The sequence below is a fragment of the Euprymna scolopes genome, chromosome 25 (assembly GCF_053919585.1).
Source record: "Euprymna scolopes isolate OS-2025 chromosome 25, ASM5391958v1, whole genome shotgun sequence".
In the NCBI taxonomy this organism is placed as follows: Eukaryota; Metazoa; Mollusca; class Cephalopoda; order Sepiida; family Sepiolidae; genus Euprymna; species Euprymna scolopes.
The window spans coordinates 80,215,857-80,227,807 of NC_136506.1; the positions used below are offsets into that span (position 1 = coordinate 80,215,857).

At 38.8% G+C, this 11,951-nt stretch overlaps 2 protein-coding genes across 2 annotated transcripts; both read left to right on the forward strand.

The window, feature by feature from the left end:
* Nucleotides 1–977: 977 nt before the first annotated feature.
* On the forward strand, nt 978–2,721 carry LOC145247229 (uncharacterized). The gene is made up of 2 exons (XM_080108854.1): nt 978–1,047; nt 1,472–2,721. Exons 1-2 carry the CDS (start codon nt 978–980, stop codon nt 2,719–2,721), a joined length of 1,320 nt encoding a protein of 439 aa, XP_079964980.1.
* A 1,150-nt stretch (nt 2,722–3,871) lies between these two features.
* Nucleotides 3,872–4,540, forward strand: LOC145247230 (uncharacterized). The gene has a single exon (XM_080108855.1). The coding sequence runs from the start codon at nt 3,872–3,874 to the stop codon at nt 4,538–4,540; it is 669 nt and encodes a 222-aa protein (XP_079964981.1).
* The last annotated feature ends 7,411 nt before the right edge of the window (nt 4,541–11,951 follow it).

Below are 11,951 nucleotides of genomic sequence, written 5' to 3' on the forward strand. Positions count from 1 at the left end.
GGAAAGCTTATGACTTGATCTCCAGCTTGGATGTCACCTCCGACAATTGCATCATAGCCTTGAATTGTTTGCGGGAGAAATACCTGAACCCGTCCATCATCAAGGATGGTATATTGGAGGAGATAATGCCTCAGACGGTGCCCATTTCGAATTTAGAAGCACTCAAGACCTATGTAGAACAGGTTAAAATGGATTTGTCCGAGCTAGATAAGTCCTTTGGAACCGGCTTCTTTGCAGAGAGTTCCACTTCGGGTATTATTATTGCCCATATATTGTTCCGTAAGTTCCCTGTCAGCGTTAGAAGGGAACTAATGTCCAGGACGAAGGAACGTTTTCCTACGTTTTTATCTATTATGGCTAACTTTTTTGACATTGTAGATTTTTTTACAGGCAGCGCCATTGAACGCTAAAAAACGGGAATATTTTGCACACAATTCGCCACCTTTTTCTTCACTTGAAGTCAAATCCGATATGGCGACCAATTCTACTGATAGAACGGTCAAACTCAAAAGGGGTTCAAATGCCTCAAAACTTAATTATAATGCTAGTTACCAGCACAAATTTTGCAAATTATGTAAACTAGCAGACCACGCCGTAAGGGGCTGCACCAAGTATACCTGTTCCGATTCAAGGGTTTCGCGAGCTAAAGAGCTCCAATTATGTATAAGATGTTTGGGGATCATTTGGAACAAGATCGCAAAGGGAAGAAGGGATTTCCTTACCCCTGTACTACTTGCGGATTGAAAACTCACTTTTCAACAATGTGCCCCCAAACTTCAAAATCCTTTGTCGGAAAGACTTCCCTTACTGAAGGCGAAAACTGCCTATTCCCAGTAATCAGAGTGTCCTTGAAGGCTAAGCGCACCCCAGTTTGTTTTCATTTTATTTTGGACACTGGGAGCCAAAAATCCTTCTTTTCTCAAGCTATTTTGCAGGAACTGAGAGCTAGGGAAGAATTGGTACATAGGCCAGTTACCATGCCTGTGAATACGATTATTGGTACAAGACCTATGAACCTCCAGGAACTCGATGTCTCCATCAAATTAGGTAATTAGAAACCTTTTCCTTTTGCTGCCCTGTTCTCGGACAGCCTTAATTTGAGATTTCAAGTAGACAGGTTCGACGAAATCACGTCCAACATTGTGGAAGCTGGCTTTCGTCTCTGCCATGGATACAGGGATCTAAATGGCAAGGAGCTACATGGCCTTGTCGGACTAGATTTAATTCAACACATACAAAATTTCAGTATAGTTGAATGTATTAGGGGCACTGTGTGGAGGATGTCCAATAGAATTATTCCTTTTGGAGATGGGCGTAATTTTTTGAAGCCCGAAATAATTAAAACTCACAATGAGTTGCCTCCCTTTGAGCAAGTTTGCAATTCGTTACCCGCTTGTTCCACATATTTGATGGATAGTGTGTTGAATCCTATCCCGTCGTATTCGGACTCTTTGGGCCCTTTTTTTTGAAGAGTCTTCCGTTGAACGCGGTATAGAGCAATTTATTTCTTTGGATCCCGTAGGTGTCGACGAGAAGGCTAAACTTTCTTCATATGATGAAGCAAAGATAGAGAATTTTAAGAAAACCGTCGTGCTTAAAGATGGAAATAATTATGATGTACCTTCTCTGAGAATTATGCAGAGTGTGACAGTCTCCTTGGAGAAGCAGGGATTGTATGATAAATATCTACAAGTGTTCGATGACTATGAAAAATTGGGCATCGTCGAACCTTTCTCTGTTGCTCCTGGTGAGTACGCCAAATATTGTTGGATTCCTCACAGACCCGTTTTTAAAGAGGGTCTTGGAGTTACCACTAAAATCCGCCCAGTCTTTAATTGTTCCTTAAAAAATAAGGGAGGAGTTTCTATTAATGATGCAGCTTATGCTGGCGTGAATTTAACGGCGCAGCTGCTAAACTTGTTATTGGCCTTCAGAAAGAATAATTATGTCCTCTTGGGAGACCTCCGCAAAGCATTTTTGCAAATTCGCCTGCGCACTGAGCAGGACAAAAACAGATTTTGTTTTTTCCTCAAAATTAAGGAGAAATTGTGCACATATAGGTTCAGTTCTATTATTTCCGGCTTCAATGCCAGCCCCTTCATCTTGGGTTACATTCTGAAGCTTCATGCTGAGAGATATGACTCTGATGAATTTTCATCTATAATGACATCCAACTCTTATGTCGACAATTTGGTCACCACTGGACGAGACTATGAATCTCTACTTGAAGTGTATAATACTGTGCGCAAAAGATTAAAGGACGCAGGATTTGATCTTCAGTCCTGTAATTCCAATTGCACTGACTTGCAGAAACAAATGATAGAGGATGAATCTATCACTTCTCCTCTCCCTTCCTTTGAAAAAGTCCTGGGGTACCCTTATTCCCCTAGCCTAGACACAGTCAGCTTGAGTCCTGTTGTGGTAAATGCCAAAGCCAACACGAAACGTGCGATCCTTTTCCAAATTTCTAGCCTTTACAATCCTTGTTCATTACTGCTTCTAGTTACTATAAAAGGCAAAGTACTTGTCAGCCAACTATGGAAAGACAAACTTTCATGGGACCAAGGAATTCCTGAAACCTTTACTGCGTCTTGGCAAGCCCTAGCCAAAGAATTGAACAAGCTAGGTGATATAGAGTTCCCTCGCCGTGTGTTAGTGGATGACTGCCCGATGCAGCTTATATGCTTTTGTGATGCATTTACGGGGTTTCTCTATATGTAAGGCAAGGATCACAATATTCTCTGTTATTTGCCAAGACGAAAGTGGCTCCTATTAAAAGGGAGACTCTTCCTACCTTGGAACTTTTGGCTATTTATCTGGCCCTTGAAGTAGTGCCTAATGTATTGAAAGCATTGGGAACTATCAATGTTAATTCTTTCTTTTTTGTGTCCGATGCTCAAGTAGCCTTATCTTGGGTCTTAAATGGGAAAGGAACTAAAAACATCTTTGTAGATAACAGCGTGATGGGCATAAAAAAAAATGCTGGATGAATTTAATCTAGAGTTCCAAGTTCGCCCTCGGTTCAAATATGTTCCTTCGTCCGAAAACCCAGCAGACTTATTAACTAGAGGGCTTACTACCTCTAAGTTTGAACAACTGTTAAAATTTTGAGTGCACGGCCCCAACTGGTTGAATCAACTGGCAATTGACTGACCAGTGTCTCCTTTACCTTGCCTTAATGACGTAAACAAAAAGGTCATTTCTTGTATGTTTTCCGATGGTCCTAGCACTGGTGAGAACCACTTGCCAATAAATATCATCAATTATTCTTCACTTCCCAAGGCAATTAATTAACGTGTTGGAGAAGGTATTGAGGTTCTGTGATAAGTTAAAACACCGAAACACAGACACCAATCATAGAGCTAAACTACTGCTCTTTTCTTATATGCAAGAGGAAGAATATCCATTTGAATTGGGATACCTGCGCCAGTCCTCTAATAAAGCTACCCCTCCAAGAGTATCTGCTCTTGGTTTGTTCCTTGATAAAGACGGTCTGATGCGAACAAGAGGTCGTATTCAGAATTCTAACATCCACCCCTTTGATGTCAAGTTCCCTATACTTCTGGGGGAAATCATCATTTGACTGAATTGGTTATCAAAGAGGCACACCTAAATTGTTGCCATCTAGGAACCAACTCGACTCTTGCAAAGTTGAGATTGTCTGGGTTTTGGATCCCTCAAGGAAGGCAATCAGTGAAGAAAATTCTTCGCAATTGTATTATTTGCAAAAAAGTTAATTCGATGCCTTTTAAAACTCCTTCAGGCTCTCAAATGCACAATCATCGGGATAATTTTATTCATCCTTTTTCCACAGGTGGGTGTTGATTTTACCGGTCACTTTTTGGTAAAGCAGAATGACGAAGACGTGAAAATGTACGTCTTATTGTTCACCTGTATGAGCTTGCGTGCACTGCATCTGGAGCTTTTACCAGATATGAGCACCACTTCCTTCATATTGGCATTTGTCAGATTCACCAACAAGTTCGGGGTTCCTACGCATGTTTACTCGGACAATACGAAAACCTTCTTGGCATCCGGTATCTTGTTATCTGAAGTATTTGTCTCCGATGAATTCAAAGAGAATTTCAAATCGACTACCATTAGTTATCTCACCAGCCTTCTTTATTCAGCTTGGCATGGGGGTGCATGGGAGAGAATGATTAACACGCTCAAACAATGTTTGAAGAAATTATTGGGCCGAAAGAAAGCCTGCTACTTCGAAGTTTTGACCATTCTTTTAGATGTAGAAAAGACAATCAACGGTCGACCACTCACCTACATAGCAGCTTCCGAAGGCGGTCTCGATATTTTAACGCCCAATCACTTTCTAAAAACCGGGTATAGTCCTCGTTTGTTGATAAGCAGTCATGGATCGGACGAATTTTGCCCTGATCCCCCTAGTCGGGCAAAACTTCTGCAGTCTCTAAAATTGAGACATCAATATATCGAGAGATTCCAGAAGATATGGCACAACGAATATTTGTTGTCCTTGCGAGAGGTTGATAGACCTCTGAAGGTGTCGGTGGGAGAATCGTTTTGATTACAGCCCCAAATAAAACCAGACCCTTTTGGACTCAAGGCAACGTGCTCAGACTCATCAATGGGACCGATGGTAGAGATCGTTCGGCCTGTGTGCTGAGAGACGATTGCGAACAGGTCCACTCTCTAAAACATTTGTTTCCCCTGGAACTAAAGGCCACTTCTGTGTCATCTTCTACAGAATTCGTAGAGGAAGGGGGTCCTTTCTTCTGTCCGACTTGTTCCGTCGCAAATAACGGATCAGCTCCTATGGTTTGCTGTGATGCCTGTGACAATTGGTATCATTTCGACTGTGTTGCGGTGAGTCAACAGGATACCTTGGGGGAATGGAGTTGTCCGAATTGTTCGGAAAACTAAAAATTTAACCTTCTCTTTCCTTAACCTCAGTTGTTACCATTAGACTTACGTTAAAATATAATTCTAAAAATTACTAATATTGGCAACCCATAAAAGGTAAATTGATTATAAAACTAACTCATAATTCCCTTAACTAAAGATGCTAAACAATAACGGTTTGTTAGGTCCTTGCAACTGATTATTTCAAATGTCCATTAAGCGAATAGATTAATTGTAATTAGTATTAGAAAAAAGTAATAGATACCTATTCCTTTTTCTTTCTTCCCTTGGCAGTGTGTTGGAAATTGTACATGGAAAGGTGAACCTGATTGGTTGAGGCGCTGAATGCAATGGTTTCTTTTTAAGGCCTTTGGTTGGACCGTTAGCAAATTTCCTGCGCGCGCAGTTTTAAAACTCACAGACATTTTCGTACTCTTTGGCAAAATTCCTGCTAGGGTGTGGACGTCAAAAAGTACCTCCCCCAAGGGTAGCCCTCGAGGTCAACCATGCTTGGAACACCATTCCCTTTTTTTTTTATCCCTTTACCAAGTATTTATTCCTATTATGATAGGAAGTTTTAGCCGAACATCGTCTTTCCTAGAACTGATAATTCAACTCCGTTTATTGGAGTTTTATTCATCAAGATACCATACGTAAATGGTGTCTGTTCACTTTTACCAGCTTCCCCGAAGGGAAGCAATTCTACACCTCAAGAAAACTACCAGACTCTCAGGGACGCGAGAAATGGTCATATTTTTCGCAACCCCTCCCTTAGAAGACTGAATTTCTTCTCCTCGGGTAAGGCTTGTTTTATTCCATTGTCCTTTTTCGGCACTCTTGGATAGGCTGCTAGAAATGTGTCTCAAACCTGTCCCATACTGTACATAAAGTTTCAATACTTATCCCATCGCTGCAACGTTGTGCCCTGTACTTGTTTTTCAAGTGTTTTTTTTCTTTTATAAAGGAGTCATAAATTATCAAGGCCTGAAGCCACTCGAGGATAAGGATCAATGCGTGTAAGGTGATCAGCAAGAGAACAACTTAGTTATCGGTAATGGTGGGCATGTGCTAGACGAGTGTTTCTCGTGAAAGTTTGTCGTGGGGGGGGACCATAGATTTGGCGCTCAGACGAAGTAAAAAATGTAATGTTTATAATAAGTGAATGAAAGTTGTCTGCCTCTGATGTGAACTCTCTAAATCTTTAAACAAAATACAAAAAAAAGTGATTCCTTCGCAGTAGTTCACAAGTGCCAAATCTATTTCATATTAGCTGGGGGACCCGGCATTGTCCAATCCTAAAATACACTTAAATATGATATTTTAATTTACGCATTTTTCATATTTATTATCATAGAGTCAATTTTCTATCGATTTTTATTATATTATATTGTACTCAATATATAGTAATGGATTTAAAAATAAAAATATATCCTTGGGTGCCATCAGTTAGAATCGAAACCAAAACATATAAAACTCCAGCCTTAGTCGTTATTGCTTGAGCTATTGTCACATCGATAACAACTAATTCAAAATGCACCGAATTTAACGTATAAATGTATATATTTGAGCATGCGTACAAATATCAGTTTTAGTCGACTTACGCCTGCTAAGTTCGATTTGTTTTTCGATTTTGGTCCATGAGCAGCCGCTTTTACCGGTTAAGGCCCCATAAAAGAAGAGGTCACAACAAAAATGTAGTCATTCGGCCTTATTCGCGCCACATTGTCAATCATGCGCCTCGGAGGAGATATAGTTTTAAAATACCTATATACAGACAGACACACACATATTCAGAAACATAGTGAGTTTTATCAATTAGATCACTGTTCCTCGTTTCTCTGACTGTACTAGCGTCCGGAAATTTCAATGTAACGTGAACAAACATCTGGTTGCTAAACTCCCCATTTAGGATGCTCTCTATAAATATTGGGCATTAATGACAGTTATCTTTTAGTAAAATTGCCAGAGATATTTTACTGGGAAATACCGATGGGCTGCTCCGGCATTTTTTATCTATCAGAACGCGTTAATCCTCGTGAGCTGACTATTCGATGCCACACATGATCTTGTGTCTAAATATCCGAAGAGGGGTTAAATCTATAATATAAATCCCACCTCTCTGTTTAAATGTATGTATGTATGTATGTATGTATGTATGTATGTTCAAAACATTCGACAGAGGCGAAGGATTTTCATAAGATTTGTATCGTTTTGAAGCTCCGCCCTTCGGACGACAAATATCGAAAAATTGCGTAAAAACATTAATTCCTTTACTGGACACTTATCTACAAGGAGGGGGTCGATATTTTCGCCGATATTTTCGAGAGTCATCCCCTCTTTTCGATTGACAAGCCTTTATTTACACCTTCGCCACTTCCGGTTTGGCGATGGATGCAACGTCAAAGACGTCACGTTTTTTTTTCACGTTTTTTTTTCACTCCTTCGTGATACGTGTTCTAGCCAGCCTGCCTACTACCACTTTTTTTTGTTTTTGTTCAACACACTCCTTCAATAACACGGGCAACGCCGGGCACCCAGACTAGTCTATAATATAAATCTCACATGTCTGTTTAAATATATGTATGTATGTATGTATGTATGTATGTATGTATGTATAAAACTTTCGACAGAGGCGACCGTAAGAAGGTTCGTCACAGTGGTGTTAAGGTGCCTAGCCGTATTGATGTCGCGAAGTTAAAGCTGCCTGAAGTTCAAAAGAGTATGGCGGAAAAGCTCGATAATCTTGCATTTGATGGCACATTGGTGAATTTTAAGACTCAAGTTTATTCTGCTGGTGCTGAAATTCTTGGCTTCAAGAGGGATAAGAACAAGGACTGGTTTAACGACAACAATCTTGAAATTAATCAGTTGCTGATGAATAAACAGACAATTTATGAATCTTTACTTCGTGGAAATCATTCTGATCATACAACTAAATTGCGACAATACAAAGAGGTCAAACCCACATATTCGGAATGGATCTTTTGCCTAATCTGGTTGAGGTGCAGTTGGCTATCGCACAAATCAGCAGTGGAAATGCACCTGGGTTGGATGGTGTTCCGGTGGAGCTTCTTAGGACTGGAGGTGCGAATATTGCTAATGCTATCCTTGGTTTTGTTGAGGAAATCTGGCAAGGTGCTCCTGTTCCACAGGACTGGGTTGATGGTGTCTTGGTGACCCTGTTTAAGGGAAAGGGACAGAAGAATGTTTGTGACCACTACCGTGGGATTATGCTTTTGGAAGCTGTTGGAAAAGTTCTCGCACGACTTCTATTAAACAGGTTACTGGAAGATATTTGTCCTAATGCTATTCCGGAATGACAAAGTGGCTTTAGGTCTGGCAGAGGAACTATGGATATGATTTTTTCAGCCCGGCAAGTCCAGGAAAAATGCATTGAACAACAGATGCCACTGTATCAAGTGTTTGTTGATTTAACCAAAGCATTTGACACGGTTAACAGGGATGCTCTCTGGCTAATCTTACAGAAAGTAGGGTGGCCTCCAACCTTTGTTAGAATATTCAAGAACTGCACAGGGACATGAAAGCTCGAGTCTCGTTTAATGGAAAATTGTCTGATGAAATCCCAGTTGACAATGGTGTCAAACAAGGTGATATTCCAGACCCTACTCTTTTCTCTATATATTTTGCTGCTCTGCTTGCTCATGCGTTTCGTGATTGCGATAGGGGTGTCATGTTAAAGTTTCGAACCACAGGTCGCATTTTTAATCTTAGAAGATTTAATGCCAGAACCAAGCTACATCATGTCTTGGTCAAGGAGTTACTGTATGCAGACGATGCTGTTTTTTTTTTTTTTTTGTCACACACTGAGATTGATATGCAGCATATAATGAATAGCTTTGCTGACTCCTGCACTGCCTTTGGTCTGAAGATCAGGCTGTCTAAAACAAAGGTGATGTTCACTCCTGCACCGGGCCAATCATACGTGGAGCCAAACATCATGGTCTGTGGTGCTAGACTGGGTGTAGTTGATTCATTTGTGTACCTTGGTAGTTCTCTGTCGAGGGATGGCTGTCTTGACACTGAAATCCACAGGCGAATTCAGAAGGCATCTGTTGCTTTTGGAAGGTTGGAAAAGAGAGTGTGGTCTGATCGTGGCATCACAGACTGGACTAAGATCTGCGTTTACAAGACTTGTGTGCTGACCACATTGTTGTACTCATCGGAGACCTGGACATTGCATCAAAGGCACATTAAATGGCTTGAACGATTTCACCTAAAATGCTTGAGACGTATCTTAAACTTCAAGTGGCAAGCACAAGTACCCGATATGAAGTCCTCATGAGAGCATGTTGCTCTAGTGTTGAGAACTTTGTAATCAGATCTCACATGCGTTGGGTGGGTCACTTGGTTCGAATGAAAGATTGTAGGCTGCCAAAACAAATTTTTTACGGGGAGTTGGAAAATGGCAAGCGCCCTCAACACAAGCCTAGAAAGAGGTTCAGGCAAGAGAAGACTTGATTTCTAAATATTTCTCATATGTTATATCTCCCCTCTTTGGTTTTCATATGTAAAGTAAATTTCACAGTGTATAAAGATTATTTGATACGATATATATATATATATATATATATATATATATATATATATATATATATATAATTCTACCTTACTTCCAAAAGAGGGGAGATATAACATATGAGAAATATTTGGAATCAAGTCTTCTCTTGCTGTTGTTTCAGATTAATTATAAACCATAGATCATTTGAAACCATAGCAGCAAGTTTTAGTCTTCCCTCTATAAAGGCCATGGGCTTGGGGATATATATATATATATATATATATATATATATATATATATATATATATATATATATATATATCCCTTCTACTCCTCGTTTTCATTACACAAACGAAATCTGCCTCTTTCCCACTCTCTTTCACTCCTAATTTTTCTTCCAAGAAAATGTCTTCATCTCAAAATATCGGCCTTATCATTTTGATCCATGATCCGTGTGAGCCGGAAGTCGGACGGATCTAGATGACCTTTCTTCGGGCGATAGGACCGCATCGTTTAGAAGGTCATAAACGGAAAAATAGTAGAGGGGAGGAGTAGAGAGGTGGATTTTACAAACATGACTAATCGATGCAGACGGACGTCGCCTGATTCCAGCAGGTGGCATCACCGGAAGTTGGATTAACGCCACCTACTGCAAAGTACATATCACTGGAGCTCTTCAGTCAGGATGTGGGGTGTGTTGCTTTGTCTCCGGTGAGGGCGTAAACAAAACAACGAAGAACAAATACACACACACGTTCGCACGTACGCACCCTCCACATAAACACACACACACACACACACACACACTCACATTATATATATTTCTGTGGAAATATGGTTTGTTCATATATATATATATATATATATATATATAGTTAGTAGAAATGGTAATTAATAAAAACTGAAGAAAGTGCTCAATACTGTTGTAGAGCAAATATGCGTTTTATTTTTTTATTACCGTATCTTTCTGTTAAGTTACATTATTGTTTCAGCTACCCGGCCGTTTTTTCTGACGAAAGTCTGAGGAAGCTACAACCGGCAAAAAAAAAAACGGCCGAGTAGCTGAAACGATAATGTAACTTAACAGAAAGATATGGTAATAAAAAATAAAACGTGTATATATATATATATATATATATATATATATTTATGAAGCTTAATGTATTTTTCTAATTTCAAAATGGCGTGACGTAAGCAAATAATGAGGTAATTGCAGCTTTTCTTCCAATTTTCGAATTTTTAAACGCATTTCATTTCTTTTTAGTGGATTGATAGATGCTATTTCTTCTGATGAGTTAATGGCAAAATAGATTAATTTATTTATATAATAATCAAATGAATGATTTTGTGCTACGAAACAGATACTTTCAAGAAGTGTAAATGTCAACTGTATTAAAGGAATAAGTTTTAAGATGCTCAACATTATGAAATTTGGAATAAAGACTTTTTCATATATATATATATATATATATATATATATATATATATATATATATATATATATATATATATATATATACTAGCAAAAGTACCCGTCGTTGACTGGGTTCAAAAACAGCCTACAGAAAATGGACTCTGATTTATGAAAGTATGATAGGTTATGAAAAGAAGGGTTGTAAAGAGATAGCTTCGAATTTGGGGGTATCAAAACCAAAGCAAAATATGATGAAAGTAAAAATAAAATAGATAAACCCCATAATTTATTATACCATACCTGTTCACACTGAAACACTTATCACAGTATTCTGTGGATCTATATTAAAAAACCTTGTGAAAGTTTGTGACATATTTCTATTCTATGAAGGTCAGGTGCGAACGAACACCCCATAATTTTATTATACCATATTTCTTCAAACTGAAACATGATTATCAAAGTATACTTGCGCAGATAGATATGAAAAGTCTTTATTAAAGTGTGTGCCTATTTCCATTCTATGGAGGCCAGGCGCGAACGCAGACCCCAATTTTATTATACCATCCCTATTTAAGTTAAAATATACTTATCAAAGTATTCTTATGTACATCTATATCAAAAACTCTTGTAAACGTTTTCTTGTAATTTTAAAAATTTTTATTCCCATACTTTGAGGACTATGCGCGAACGCAGACTCCACAATTTTAATGAACCATCGTTCTGCCAGATCAAACATACCTATTACTGTGTCTCGATACATCTTCTATCATTATATGTAATCAGTTTTTTAAAATAGTCAACCATATAGGAGCCTATTCGGACCACACACACACACACACACACACACACACACACACACACACACACACACACACACATTCAGCTTTATATTATCGATATATATTAGGATAGTGTGTATTTAGGAAGTATTTTTCATTTAAAAAGACGTTATAAAGATAACAGAGCGCTACGGTTTAACTATTCATTTAAAAAAAAACTTTTTTGTGTTTGAAAATCAGAAATTTTAATATGTCCCATATGCATCGCGAATGTTTTCGACTTCGTGTGGAATCATCTTCGGCTGACATTTAATTGAATCGTAGACTGAGAAGAACTGGCGATATAAGGAATTAGTAGTCACAC

Excerpts from the sequence above, each read along its gene's own strand:
- LOC145247230 (XM_080108855.1), top strand. The coding sequence starts at position 3,872 with ATGTACGTCTTATTGTTCACCTGTATGAGCTTGCGTGCACTGCATCTG.
- LOC145247229 (XM_080108854.1), top strand. The coding sequence starts at position 978 with ATGCCTGTGAATACGATTATTGGTACAAGACCTATGAACCTCCAGGAA. Across the intron at positions 1,048-1,471 it reads CGATGTCTCCATCAAATTAG|AGTCTTCCGTTGAACGCGGT; the intron begins GTAATTAGAAAC and ends TTTTTTTTGAAG.